At 46.6% G+C, this 15,142-nt stretch overlaps 1 protein-coding gene across 1 annotated transcript in view; it reads left to right on the top strand.

Moving 5' to 3' along the window:
- The first annotated feature begins 229 nt into the window (after positions 1-229).
- LOC123383596 (liprin-alpha-1-like) overlaps positions 230-15,142 on the top strand; it is a 163,665-nt gene continuing 148,752 nt past the window's right edge. The window contains exons 1-3 of the mRNA XM_045051541.1: positions 230-304; positions 517-585; positions 1,934-2,026. Coding sequence (XP_044907476.1) covers positions 1,970-2,026 — 57 coding nt within the window. The 5' untranslated portion in view covers positions 230-304; positions 517-585; positions 1,934-1,969. The remainder of the gene's footprint in view (positions 305-516; positions 586-1,933; positions 2,027-15,142) is intronic.

The following is a 15,142-nucleotide window of genomic DNA, read 5'->3' on the forward strand; positions in this document are numbered from 1 at the left end:
AAGAGCACAGACTTGGGTTATGATTGCACGGAGGTCCGCCCATGCATATTTTTGGGGGTGGTTTTGGCTTCTTGGCTACTTTTCTAGAGCAGTTTTAGCAAACGTGACAGGAAGCTCCAGAGATTTCACACACATACCTGCCCTTACTGAGGCACAGCCTCTCCCCTGAGCAGGTATCCGAACCCCCCATCAGGGCGAGGCCTTTGTCACAGCCCCAAACCTGTGCTGATGTGTGTCCATCGCCCAAGGTCCGCAGCTGAGATCGGGTTCGCCTCTGACGTTGTACCCCAGTGCGTCCGGGCGGGTGCGTGTTGAGGAGTCTCTGCCGGTGCAGCGTCCCATCCAGTAGTCTTTCTGCCCTGACGCAGTAGGTTCCGTTGGTGCTGGCGCCACAGCGCATTTGCCAGGCGGAGAGGTGGGCGGGAGGCCGGCGGCTCTTGCCGGCGGTAGGAGCCCGCATGCGCTGTGGAGGGCGAGGGCGGTGCTCTTCTGAGCATCCGGCTTCTCCCTTGCTAGAAGTCTTCCACCTACGAGGAGGTCGCCCTGGGGTCCCTGTTTCTCCAAAGACCGTCCCGTTCGAGGCAGGTGAGTTCTGGTGGACCCAGCGCCACTCGGACTCCGGCAGAGGCCACAGTGCCAGCCGTGAGAGGCCGGGAGGTTCGGGGCGCCCTGGTTCTGCTCACTTGGGGGACAGCATTTGGCCACCCTCGGGCGGAAGGCCGGCCTGTCCGTGTGGACGCCCGCAGGCTCCCGTGAGTCGTGGTGGCCGCTCTGTGGCAGTGGGGTGTGTGTGGGGGCGCCTCCCGTGGCAGTGCTGGCTTAACCGCTGGGCAGGCGGTAAGGGCCCTTCTCACTGCTGGTAGTGGCTTCTGGGAGGTTCTCCGGGTGCCCGCCTCAGCCCCAGCTGTCGTGTAAGGAGTGTGCCAGCCGCCCTCGCAGAGGCTGTCGCATACCTTCCCACCTTGTCCGTCCCCTGACCCCGCACAGGCTGCACACGTTCTGTCCCCCGAGGCGGCTGCCACGAACCAAGGCCACCTTAGGCCCTTGCGTCCTGTGTGCCAGGCCCTAGAGAGTCTGGTGAGCTGGGGAAACCCTATAGAAATTGGGAAGTTGACGAGAAGAAGGGGAGAGTGCCCTTTGTTCCCTGGGTCAGTGTTTCTGAGACTCGGTGGTGTCGGGACACTTGGACATCAGGGGATTATTGAAGGCCCCAGAGAGGCTTCGTGTGTGGGGGTTGTGTCTCTTGATCTCTTCTGTGGTGAGGTTAAACCGAGAATTGAAGCGGGCGCCTGGGTGGCTCTCTGTGTTAAGGGTCCGACTCTGGCTCAGGTGGTGATCTCACAGTTGATAGTTTAGAGCCCCATGTGGGGCTCTGTGCTGCCAGCTGCCAGCCTGGACTTGTCTCAGATTCTCTGTGGCCCTCTCCCTCTGCCCCTCCCCTTCACGTACCCTGTGTCTCTCTCTCAAAAACAAACATTAAGGAAACCAAACCAAATCCGAGCATCTCAGATGTGATGAATTCACTTAAAGACAAGAAATTAGTACAGATTAACGTACTCATACCTTTCATGCAAAAAATACGTACATTTTCAGAACAACACTGTGTAGAAGCGTGGCATTGGCATTGGCATTGGCTTAGTGCAAGATCTTTATTCTTCCAGCTGCTTCTGCATTCAGTGTCTTGTGGCCAATTATGTTTAGGAAGGTGATGTGGACTCCCCCAGATGAACAGCTGGAGGCGAGGAGGGTGTGGCGGTAGCTCCTGGGGTGTCTGGATGCTCTTTCCTGATTCCGCACTCAGATGGGTGGGGCTTCCTTGCTTCTCTTGGGGGTTAGCAGCCCGCACAGAGCTGCATTTTTGTGTGGCACGCGGCGGACGTTTGGAACATCCTAGGCCACTACTTTCAGCTGATCTTCCATATCTTTCACTCAGCGAACACATTCTTGGAACCACCACCTGGATGAAGAAATGGAACCTTACCGTGCTTCCTACCTCCTACTGACTCCCACCGAACGTCCCCCAAAGGTAACCACGGTCTTGACTTTCACCAGCGATGGCTTTGGCTTGTTCTTCGCTTCATGTTGAGCCAGCCCTTGAGCGCTGGGTGTGCGCAATGCACCTGCTTTCCTTGCGTGGCTGTGCTGGTCCTCCCCTGCTGTCGAAAGCCCAGTGTGTGAGCACAGCACGGTTTATTCTTTCTCCTGTGGGTGCTCCGGTTTGTGCAGAGGCTGCCTGCAGATCCACATGCATCGTATTGGGTTGCCTTGGAGGAGCAGGGCGTGAGTGGTGGCACGTGTCTGTTCCCCTCGAGCAACAGCGTGCGGGAGCTCAGGGCTGGCTGATGCCTGGTATTGCCTCTTCTCGTGTGTTAGCTGGTTGCTGGGGCTCAGGTGCTGGGAGGTATGGTGTATTCGTGGGACCCGCCCCTGTGTGTGTCTTGGCCACTTACATGTTTCTTTTGTGAAATAATTGCCTTTTGGAAGCCACTTTGTGATTAGGTTGTGTGTTTTGGTTTTTGTTGATTTGAATGAGTTCTTTCTATGTGTGTGGAATACATCTGTGAATGGCAGAGGTTTTCACATTCTTGGGTATGCCTGCCTTTCATTCTCTGTGTTGCCTTTTGGTAAGTTTCTTTTTTTTCTTTCCAGTAGTGTAACCATTTGTACCTTTCTTGCGTTGGATTGGCTAGGGCCTCCAGTACTGTGTTGAATGGAAGTGGTGAGAGTAGGTGTCCTTGTCTCCTTCCAGATACTAGAGAGAAGGTTTTCATCATTTTTTGTAAACTTAATATTTTTTAAAGTTTCTTTCTTTCTTTCTTTAGAGAGCATGCATGGGAAGGGGAAGGAGAGGGGGGAAAGCGAGTGGATCCCAAGCTGACTCCGCACTGTCATCACAGAGTCTGATGCGAGGCTTGAACTCATGAACCGTGAGATCATGGCCTGAGCTGAAATCAAGAGTCAGACGCTTCACCGACCAGAAGCCATTCAGGTGCCCCAAAGAGTTCAGTATTTTACCACTACATATGGCACTTTCCGTGGCATTACTGGTAGATAGTTGTATCAAAACATGAAAATTCTCCTCTAGTTTTAGTTTGCTCTGATTTTTTAACAATCATCAAAGAAATAATAATACTAAATTTTCTGAAATGTGTTTTGTGCATCTTTGGGGTCAAGTGATTTGCTTCAATGTTGTGGTTTAACTTAAAACAACTTTTGCCCTTCTAGAATAATCCAAACCTGATGTCTATGCATTCTCTCTTCACTGGATTGCATTTGTAAATAGTGTGCTTTGGATCCTTGCATGTGTATTCAAGAGAGAGGTGGGTGTTCCCTTGCACCCTCTTGTGCTGGCCATGCCGGGGTTTGGGTTACAGGTCGTGCTGGCCTCCTAAAACAACGTAGGAAGAAGCACTCCTTGTGCTTTCCCAGAAGAGTTTGTGTGTGTGTTCTTTTCTTTTGGGAAGAAGTGCTAGGCCAACAGCCGGTGTAGGGTTTTCCTTGTGAGAAGGGTTTTCACTGCAGATTCCTTTCTTAAGTGGAAATAGGATTTTGCTGATTTCCCATATCTTCTTGTGTCTATTTAGATGACGCATTTTGTTTTCTAGGAATTTGCTCTGACCTCCCAAACTTTCCAAGGAATAAGTGTCAACTGGTTTCTAATATCCCTCCTATCTGCAGCATCTGGTGTGATATTTGCTTTAGAACTTCTTGATATTGGTACTTTGTGCTTTGTTTCTTTTTCATAGAACCAACTTGGGCTTTTTTGATTTCTGTCATTTACTATTTGTTTCCTGCAGCACTGATTTCTGCCCTTTTGTTTTCCATCTACTTGGTGATTGTTTGCTGTCCCATCTTGTAGTTCTTGAACCAAATCCTTCATTTGATTTTTAGCCTTTGTTCCTTTCCAGTATGTGTATTGTATTTATTTGCTTATTAGTGTGTTGATTCATTTTAGAATGAGAGCATGAGCAGGGCAGAGGGTCAGACGGAGAGGGAGAGAGAGAGAGAGAGAGAGAGAGAGAGAGAATCTCGAGCAGGCTCCTCACTCAGTGTGGAGCAAGGCTGGGGATCGATCTTGTGTCCGTTGGATCATACCCTGAGCCAAAATCAAGAGTTGGTCACCAAGCAACTGAGCTATCCTATGATATATGTATTCTAAAGCTATGAGTCTCCCTTTAAGCACACCTTTACTGATCTCACAAGTTTTGATAAACCAAATGTTTATTATCTTTTATGTGAAACTATTTCCTAACTTTCATTGTGGCATCTTTTTCTTAATTCATCACAATGTTTAGGAGCATAACACATCTTGATGTTTCGGGGGATTTTCTCGTTCTCTTTGTGCGGATTTCTAGCTTAATCCCATGAAGGTATCTGTCTCAGTGTTTTGGGGTGGTTGTAACAAAATACCATAGACTGGCTGCCTAATAAGAAACAGAAACTTCTGGGGCGCCTGGGTGGCGCCGTCGGTTAAGCATCCGACTTCAGCCAGGTCACGATCTCTTGGTCTGTGAGTTCGTGCCCCGCGTCGGGCTCTGGGCTGATGGCTCAGAGCCTGGAGCCTGTTTCCGATTCTGTGTCTCCCTCTCTCTCTGCCCCTCCCCCGTTCATGCTCTGTCTCTCTCTGTCCCAAAAATAAATAAACGTTGAAAAAAAAAATTAAAAAAAAAAAGAAACAGAAACTTCTTTCTTTTTGAGGAGACTGGGAAGTTCTCAAGATCAAGGCATCTGCAGATTCAGGGTCAGGTGAGAGTCAGCTTCCTGGTTCATCAACAGCCTGCTTCTCCTTGTCCTCCTGTGGTGGCAGGGGTGACGGTGCTCTCTCAGTCGCCCAGGACTGGTCATCACCGGAAGTCTCCCTGTCTTCATCCCATCACTGTGGGCGTGATGAATTGTTGGGGGAATTGAACTGTGAATCGAATGCAATCCCTAAATATGCCCTGCAGTATTTCAGTCCTTTGAGATGAGCTGACTTTCCTAATGGCCTGGCATATATTCCTTTTCATGAACTGTTCCTCGGGCACGTGAAAATAATGTGTATTGGGGGAATGCAGTAGTCTCTATTTATAGGTTAGATGAAGTTTGTTAATGACAGAATTCAGATTTTAGTAACCACTTGAAACCAAGTAAGGAATAGGCGAGAATGAGTTTACTAATATAACTAACAGGCATATCCAAAATATCATTTCAGTGTATAGCCGGCGTGAGAAAAAATTATGAATGATTTTGCATTCTCTTTTATCACGTTGTCTTTAAAATGTGGTGTGCGTTTTATACTTTCCACACGTCGCACTTTGAGGAGCCGCGTTTCAAGTACTTGCAATAGAGCACGTGACCGCGTATTGGACAGCCCCGTCCCACTGCCTTGAGTTTTCTGTTGTCGTCAGTTCTGTCAGATACTGAGAGATGTATCGTCAAGTCTCCCATCATGCTTATGGATATGGCTCTTTTTCCTTTTCTATGTTTGTCAATTTTTCTGTATTTTGAGATTGCATGATTAGGTATATGCAAGTTTAGAAGTCTTGTTCTCTTGGTAGATGGAACTTCCATCGCGAAATGTTCCTCTTGGTCTCTAGTAGAGCTTTTTGCTATTGTGGTTCCTTTCTTGGAGGGTGCCAGTGGCCACATCAGTTTTCTGTTCGGTAGGGTTTGCCTGGGGATCTTTTCCTTCACCTGTCTGTGATCTTACGTTTTAAGGTGTACCTTTGTGACCAGCGTATGCTTAGTTTCCTTCTAATGAATTTGAGAGTCAACCTTTTGCTTGCAGCATGTGTGCACATGTGATGACTGATAGGTTAGTTTACACGTACCGTATTATTAGTTTCTTCTTTGTCCCAGCTGTTCTGTGTTCTTTTGGTCTCTAGCCTTCCTTTAGAAGTAGGAGGGAGTTTTTAATTGTACACTGATCTGTTAGGTAATTGGAATATATCTATTTCTAGAGGCAGGTGCATTTTCAACTGACCCCTGCCCGATTCAGGACGTGTACTGCTTCCCTGACACTGCTCTCTCCTTTTATCTTTTCTTTGTTTTAAGATTTATTTGGTTTTTGAGAGAGACATAATACAATCGGGTGAGGGGCAGAGCAGAAAGGGAGACACAGAATCTGAAGCAGGCTCCAGGCTCTGAGTCATCAGCACAGGGTCTGACGCGGGTCTCCAACTCACAAACCGTGAGATCGTGACCTGAGCCAAAGTCGGACACTGAACTGACTGAGCTACCCAGGCGCCCCTGCTCTTTTCTTTGACACTTGAACCACACTGAACTCCTCTTCACCTTTTGCTGGCTAATATTTTTAAGTTTTAGATGGATTTTGGCGTTGTTGTCATTGTTTCGTGCACTTAATGCTTGTTAAGGTTTGTTCTCATAGTTACCCTCTCTGTTGTGACGTTGTTCTGCAAGCCTTGTTTTTTCATATTTCTTTCAGAGACTACATTTCTTTTGTGCAACAAGCTGCTTTAATATTGATTTTAGTTTGTGTCTGTAGTTGATGTGTAGTCATGGTTTTTGTGTGTGTGTGTGTGTGTGTGTGTTGTTTTTGTTTGTTGTTTCTGTTTTTATTTTTGTTTTTGCTTCTGTTTTGCCTGAAAAACATCTTTACTTTGCCTTCACTGGGAAGAATGTTTCTGTTAGGTAAAGACTTCCAGGTTGGTGGCTATTTTAGTTCACCTTTCATACATGCCAATCCATCATCTGGCTTCATTTGCTTTTCTTGAAGAGTCAGCTGGCAGTGTTGTTGTTGTTGTTGTCGCATGGAAGGCGGTATCTTTGTCCTCTCATGAGTGTTAACATCTTTTTTCCTCGGGTGTTCTTTGTGGAGTCACTGTCATGGTTCTTTTATCAGTTTTGATTCTTATCTTTGTAGCGAAGTGGTACTACCCATTCTGTGTTTCCTCTACTTTGTGGGTTCCCATTGGACCTTTGTACCATATCTTCTGTGTCTTTTGGGCTTCTGTATTTTCTGGGCGGTTTCTCTGTGTGTGGTCTAGATATATTTTTACCTACCTATCTTTCAGTTCACTGAGTCTATTCACCTGTGTCTAGTCTGATGTGAAACCCACAGACTGAGTTCTTAATGCCATTAACAAGATTTTTTAGTCTTTTAATTATGTTGGAGAGCTAGACAGACTGGGAGCAAGGGAAGAACAGAGAGAGAGGGAGACACAGATGCCGAAGCAGGCTCTAGGCTCTGCACTGTCAGCACAGAGCCCAACGCGGGGGTCAAACTCCCGAATCATGAGATCAGGACCTGAGCTGAAGTCAGATGCTTAACCAACTGAGCCACTCAGACACCTGGAGGTCTTAATTTTAGCTCTGATAATTTGCAGTTTGAGAATCTGTTTTGAGTCTCTGAAAATTTCCCATTTGTCAAGAATGGTTTTTGGACAGTTGACTTTTGCATCCAATAACTCCAGTCTCTGTGTCTCCTCTTGGTCTGTTTCTCTTCTTTCTTCTTTGGGTCGATATGATGTAAAACCTGTTTTTGTTTATGTTTATCTATTTATTTTGAGGGAGAAAGAAAGTGAGAGCAGGGGTGGGGGTAGAGGACGGGGGAGACAGAGACACTGTTGAGGACAGGCTCATTTCTGTTCAGTAGAGAGCCCAACACAGGGCTCAAACTCACAAACGTGAGCCGAAACCAAGTGTTGGTCACTTAAACGAGTAGACTGAGCTATCCAGGTGCCTCTCTTTTTTTGTTTGCTTGTTTGTTTCTTTCCTTTTCTTATTAAAAGAGTTTTTTTGATATTATTTTCTTTTGAGAGAGAGAGAGAGGTAGAGACAAAACTTGAACAGGGGAGGGGGAGACAAAGTGGGAGACACAGAATCCAAAGCAGGCTCCAGGCTCTTCACTGTCACCACAGAGCCCGACACGGGACTCAAACCATACAGCGTCAGATCATGACATGAACCAAAGTGGGATGCTTCCCCGACTGAGCCACCCAGGCATTCCTTTCATTTCCTTGCCTTGCTTTGCCTTGCCTTGCCTTGCCTTTCCGTTCCTTTCCTTTCCTTTCATTTCGTTTCCTTTTCATTTTTTTCTTTTCTTTTCTTTTTCTTTTTTTTTTTCTTTTCTTTTCTTTTGTCTTTTTTTTTGTCTTGTCTTATCTTGTCTTTTCATTTCTTCTTTGTTTTTATTTTTGTGCTGGACTGTATGGAGAAGCATAGAGGCTCTTCGTGTGCTTGTATTTCTTCAGCATTTCATCCCACACACCCCGAGTGAGGCGGTTATTGGGCCCACTCAGGCGTGAGTGAGTTGAGACTGGGGCTCAGTCTTTGTAAGGTGCAGTGTGAGCTGGGCTCACGCTGTCCCCCACCCCCGTGTAGACCTCCAGGGTCTCCATTTGGAGGCCTGGAGGATTTCCGAGGACCCGTCCTTGATGCTAGGTCCCAAAGCCCAGTTATTTTCTCCACAGCACAATGAGATGATGGAAGGGTCAGCTTCTCAGGCAGTGCTTGCCGAGTGCCGGGCTCATTTTCTGTGCCTCCCTGTGCTGTCCAGAGCTCGGTTAGCTGTGACTTTCTGCTTGCCTTTCTGTTAGGTTTCCTTTGCAGCTCGTTGGTATCTTGCCTCCAATCCCTGAGGAAATTCAGAATCCTCACATGTCTTGAGGGAGAGAGAGGACTCTGAACATTAGAGTTGGCTCAGCGGGCTTCCCTTTTGTTGGGGTCTCAGTCCTCCCAGTTGTGACTGCCTCGGGGTCTCCTTGATGCCTTCAAACATGCTTCAAATTGAACTCATCTTTCCTAGTTCATGATGTGTTGATTAACAGGCTACTCACATGTATAAGAGCAAGCCAGGGAAGACTGAGAAGTCATAGCAAACATTTTGGTCATCAGCATTTGTTACAGGAGAAAACGTATCCCAGTAGTCCTTGCCTAGTACCCATCGTTCTTCTAAAATGACCATCCAGTTTGCCCACACTCAGCCAGCGTCCATGGGGTGGTGATGGTGTCAGCCTCCCAGCTCCCTATCCCCCACTGCCATGGCCGCCCTCCTCCCCTGTCAGGTGCCTGCCCAGGGCAGGCTTTGTGGTGACGGGCTGGCTATGGCAGGGCAACTAGACGATGTGGATCGCTTAAGTGACAGTTATTCTGGGAGTGTTTGATCAGTGTCGTTTGTTTTCTAATTTTCCTAATGTTTATTTACTATTTAGAGAGACAGAGAGTGTGGCCAGGGGAGGGGCAGACAGAGGGAGACCCAGAATCTGAAGCAGGCTGGGGGCAGGATGCCCCTCAAGTGTACAGGGTAGCCCCCACAAAAAGGGCTTCTGTGTCGGTGCACCCGAATCATCTGCAGAGACACAACCACCCACCCTTGTTGAGCCCTTTTGTGACGCTGCACCATTGTGGTCGCCAGGCTCTGGCTGCTGTGCTCCTCGGAGACGGTGGTGGAGGCACATCTGAGAAGAGTGTACCTGGACGAGTGAAGGGGTTAGGAGGAAATGTCGCTTACTTGCGCACTGTGGTTCTGGAAAGGCCTTTTCCGGAGAGGTCGTTCGGGAGCTGAGGCTGACCGAGCACTCTCCCAGCAGTCTGACTCCGAGGCCAAAGGCCGGGGTCAAGGAGGAGCTTGGCTTTGTTGTGAGCGATGGAAGCGGAAGCGGAGCCAGGTGAGGCACCAGGCAGCTGGTGTTGGGACAGAACCTACCCCGTAAGGAGTTGGGTTTTCAGATAAGGGCCTGGGGTCGTTGTGTCCTCAGGAGGAAGGACTGGCATGATGTTGTTGAATTTTTTATGTTTGTTTATTTTTTGTCAATATATGAAATTTATTGTCAAATTGGTTTCCATACAACACCCAGTGCTCATCTCAAAAGGTGCCCTCCTCAATACCCATCACCCACCCTCCTCTCCCTCCCACCCCCCATCAACCCCGTTTGTTCTCAGTTTTTAAGAGTCTCTTGCTCTGGCTCTCTCCCACTCTAACCTCCTTTTTTTTCTTCCTGTCCCCCATGGGTTTCTGTTAAGTTTCTCAGGATCCACCTAAGAGGGAAACCATATGGTATCTGTCTTTCTCTGTATGGCTTATTTCACTTAGCATCACACTCTCCAGTTCCATCCGTGTTGCTACAAAGGGCCATATTTCATTCTTTTTCATTGCCATGTAGTACTCCATTGTGTATATAAACCACAATTTCTTTATCCATTCATCAGTTGATGGACATTGAGGCTCTTTCCATCATTTGGCTATTGTTGAGAGTGCTGCTATAAACATTGGGGTACAAGTGCCCCTAGGCATCAGTACTCCTGTATCCCTTGGGTAAATTCCTAGCAGTGCTATTGCTGGGTCCTAGGGTAGGTGTATTTTTAATTTTCTGAGGAACCTCCACACTGTTTTCCAGAGTGGCTGCACCAATTTGCATTCCCACCAACAGTGCAAGAGAGTTCCCGTTTCTCCACATCCTCTCCAGCATCTATAGTCTCTTGATTTGTTCATTTTGGCCACTCTGACTGGCGTGAGGTGATATCTGAGTGTGGTTTTGATTTGTATTTCCCTGATGAGGAGCGACGTTGAGCATCTTTACATGTGCCTGTTGGCCATCCGGATGTCTTCTTTAGAGAAGTGTCTATTCATGTTTTCTGCCCATTTGTTCACTGGGTTATTTGTTTTTTGGGTGTGGAGTTTGGTGAGCGCTTTCTAGATTTTGGATACTAGCCCTTTGTCCGATATGTCATTTGCAAATATCTTTTCCCATTCCGTTGTTTGCCTTTTAGTTTTGTTGGTTGTTTCCTTTGCTGTGCAGAAGCTTTTTATCTTCATAAGGTCCCAGTAATTCATTTTTGCTTTTAATTCCCTTGCCTTTGGGGATGTGTCGAGTAAGCGATAGCTACGGCTGAGGCCAGAGAGGTCTTTTCCTGCTTTCCTCTCTAGGGTTTTGATGGTTTCCTGTCTCACATTCAGGTCCTTTCTCCATTTTGAGCTTATTTTTGTGAATGGTGTGAGAAAGGGGTCTAGTTTCAACCTTCTGCATGTTGCTGTCCAGTTCTCCCAGCACCATTTGTTAAAGAGACTGTCTTTTTTCCATTGGATGTTCTTCCCTGCTTTGTCAAAGATGAGTTGGCCATACGTTTGTGGGTCTAGTTCTGGGGTTTCTATTCTATTCCATTGGTCTATGTGTCTGTTTTTGTGCCAATACCATGCTGTCTTCATGATGACAGCTTTGGAGTAGAGGCTAAAGTCTGGGATTGTGATGCCTCCTGCTTTGGTCTTCTTCTTCAAAATTCCTTTGGCCATTCGGGGCCTTTTGTGGTTCCATATGAATTTTAGGATTGCTTGTTCTAGTTTCGAGAAGAATGCTGGTGCAATTTTGATTGGGATTGCATTGAATGTGTAGATAGCTTTGGGTAGTATTGACATTTTGACAATATTTATTCTTCCAATCCATGAGCACGGAACGTCTTTCCATTTCTTCATATCTTCTTCAATTACCTTCATAAGCTTTCTATAGTTTTCAGCATACAGATCTTTTACATCTTTGGTTAGAGTTATTCCTCGGTATTTTATGCTTCTTGGTGCAATTGGGAATGGGATCAGTTTCTTTATTTGTCTTTCTGTTGCTTCATTGTTAGTGTATAAGAATGCAACTGTTTTCTGTACATTGATTTTGTATCCTGCAACTTTGCTGAATTCATGTATCAGTCCTAGCAGACTTTTGGGGGAGTCTATCAGATTTTCCCTGTATAGTATCATGTCATCTGCAAAAAGGGAAAGCTTGACTTCATCTTTGCCAATTTGGATGCCTTTGATTTCCTTTTGTTGTCTGCTTGCTGATGCTAGAACTTCCAACACTATGTTACACAACAGCGGTGAGAGTGGGCATCCCCGTCGTGTTCCTGATCTCAGGGAAAAAGCTCTCAGTTTTTCCCCATTGAGGATGATGTTAGCTGTGGGCTTTTCATCAATGGCTTTTATGATGTGTATGTTCCTTCTATCCCGACTTTCTCAAGGGTTTTTATTAAGAAAGGGTGCTGAATTTTGTCAAAGGCCTTTTCTGCATCGATTGACAGGCTCATATGGTTCTTATCCTTTCTTTTCTCACTGTGATGTATCACGTTGATTGATTTGCGAATGTGGAACCAGCCCTGCATCCCAGGAATGAATCCCACTTGATCATGGTGGGTTATTCTTTTTATATGCTGTTGAATTCGATTTGCTAGTATCTTATTGAGAATTTTTACATTTATATTCATCAGGGATATTGGCCTGTAGGTCTCTTTTTTTACTGGGTCTCTGTCTGGTTTAGGAATCAAAGTCATACTGGCTTCATAGAATGAGTCTGGAAGTTTTCCTTCCCTTTCTATTTCTTGGAATAGCTTAAGAAGGATAGGTATTATCTCTGCTTTAAACGTCTGGTAGAACTCCCCTGGGAAGCCATCTGGTCCTGGACTCTTATTTGTTGGGAGATTTTTGATAACCGATTCAATTTCTTCGCTGGCGATGGGTCTGTTCAAGCTTTCTCTTTCCTCCTGATTGAGTTTTGGAAGAGTGTGCGTGTTTAGGAATTTGTCCATTTCTTCCAGGTTGTCCAATTTGTTGGCATATAATTTTTCATAGTATTCCCTGAGAATTGTTTGTATCTCTGAGGGATTGGTTGTGATAATTCCATTTTCATTCATGATTTTATCTATTTGGGTCATCTCCCTTTTCTTTTTGAGAAGCCTGGCTAGAGGTTTGTCAATTTTGTTTATCTTTTCAAAAAACCAACTCTTGGTTTCGTTGATCTGCTCTACAGTTTTTTTTAGATTCTATATTGTTTACTTCTGCCCTGATCTTTCTTATTTCTCCTCTTCTGCTGGGTTTAGGCTGCCTTTGCTGTTCTGCTTCTATTTCCTTTAGGTGTGCTGTTAGATTTTGTATTTGGGATTTCTCTTGTATCTGGAGATAGGCCTGGATTGCAATGTATTGTCCTCTCAGGACTGCCTTCGCTGCATCCCAAAGCGTTTGGATTGTTGTATTTTCATTTTCGTTTGTTTCATATATTTTTAAATTTCTTCTCTAATTGCCTGGTTGACCCACTCATTCTTTAGTAGGGTGTTCTTTAACCTCCATGCTTTGGGAGGTTTTCCAGACATTTTCCTGTGGTTCATTTCAAGCTCCATAGCCTTGTGGTCTGAAAGTATGCATGGTACAATTTCAATTCTTGTATACTCATGAAGGGCTGTTTTGTGACCCAGTATATGACCTATCTTGGAGAATGTCCCATGTGCACTCGAGAAGAAAGTATATTCTGTTACTTTGGGATGCAGAGTTCTAAATATATGTGTCAAGTCCATCTGATCCAATGTATCCTTCAGGGCCCTTGTTTCTTTATTGACCGTGTGTCTAGATGATCTATCCATTTCTGTAAGTGGAGTGTTAAAGTCCCGTGCAATGACCACATTCTTATCAATAAGGTTGCTCATGTTTATGAGGAATTGTTTTTTATATTTGGGGGCTCCTGTATTCGGCGCATAGACATTTATAATTGTTAGCTCTTCCTGATGGATAGGCCCTGTAATTATTATCAAATGCCCTTCTTCATCTCTTGTTACAGCCTTTGATTGAAAGTCTAGTTTGTCTGATATAAGTATGGCTACTCCAGCTTTCTTTTGGCTTCCAGTAGCATGATAAATAGTTCTCCATCCCCTCACTCTCAATCTAAAGGTGTCCTCAGGGCTAAAATGAGTCTCTTGTAGACAGCAAATAGATGGGTCTTGTTTTTTTATCCATTCTGATACCCTATGTCTTTTGGTTGGCGCATTTGGTCCATTTACATTCACTGTTATTATAGAAAGATAAGGGTTTAGAGTCCTTATGATGTCTGTATGTGTACAGTGTAGCCCCCACAAAAAGGGCTTCTGTGTTGGTGCACCCGAATCATCTTCAGAGACGCAACCACCCACCCTTGTTGAGCCCTTTTGTGACGCTGCACCATTGTGGTCGCCAGGCTCTGGCTGCTGTGCTCCTCGGAGACGGTGGTGGAGGCACATCTGAGAAGAGTGTATCTGGACGAGTGAAGGGGTTAGGAGGAAATGTCGCTTACTTGCGCACTGTGGTTCCGGAAAGGCCTTTTCCGGAGAGGTCGCTCGGGAGCTGAGGCTGACCGAGCACTCTCCCAGCAGTCTGACTCCGAGGCCAAAGGCCGGGGTCAAGGAGGAGCTTGGCTTTCTTGTGAGCGATGGAAGGGGAAGAGGAGCCAGGTGAGGCACCAGGCAGCTGGTGTTGGGACAGAACCTACCCCGTAAGGAGTTGGGTTTTCAGATAAGGGCCTGGGGTCGTTGTGTCCTCAGGGGGAAGGACTGGCATGATGTTGTTGAATTTTTTGAAAGCTGGTGCTGGTTCCGTGTGGATAGTGGGTTGGGGGAGGAGACAAGAATGGATGCAGTGTGGACGTCATTGGGTAGAGTGGCTCCTTCTAATGTGTGGGTTGAGCTCTAAGATTCGTGTTCTAGGCAACAGGTACAAGCCCCTCACATCACCCATCACATAAAGCACAGGACAGTGTGCGTCTTTATATCCTTTACAGAACTACGTAATGTTTAAAAGCAGCGTGTGTAATTGTACGTGTGTGGGTACAAGGCGTACACTAAAGTATTCACCTGTTCTGGAGTGCGTGGCAGGCACTGTACTAGGTGCTGAACACTATGTGCTGCAGTTACCTCGCCCAGAGACGTATGTGGTTTTACGGAGAGCAATAGAAGGGCATGGGAGTGTGTGGTTCGGTGGAATAGGAGGAACGTGTGCACCGTGCGGCTGCAGGATGGCCGTTTTGTCCCATGGGTCGGCGTGGGTCAGCCTCGGGGAGGCGGTTTTCCTTGGGAGGTTCGGCTGCCCTGAGTTCTCCTTCATGCACCCCGCTCTGTCTCCCGGATGCCTTTCCAAGCACCTCGTAGTGAAGCTCCATCTGGGCGGACTGTGGGCTCTTTGAGTTCCACACGGGCCACCACCCTCCTCCCCCCACCTGTGCCTCCTCCTGGGAACAGAGCAGCTTGCTCCCTGGTCCGGTGGTCAGAAGCCAGGGAGATGGCTTTGCCTCTTTCCTGCTCTTCCCTCTCCCTGCTGGTCCGTGGGTCCTGTGGCGTGGAGCTTGCCTGTCTCAGAGGCCATCTGTGAGGTCTCTGGAGATCTGTACCCTGTCATCACTCGGGTGGACTCGGGGAGGGGCCG

This window comes from Felis catus, assembly GCF_018350175.1.
Source record: "Felis catus isolate Fca126 chromosome D2 unlocalized genomic scaffold, F.catus_Fca126_mat1.0 chrD2_random_Un_scaffold_46, whole genome shotgun sequence".
NCBI lineage: Eukaryota > Metazoa > Chordata > Mammalia > Carnivora > Felidae > Felis > Felis catus.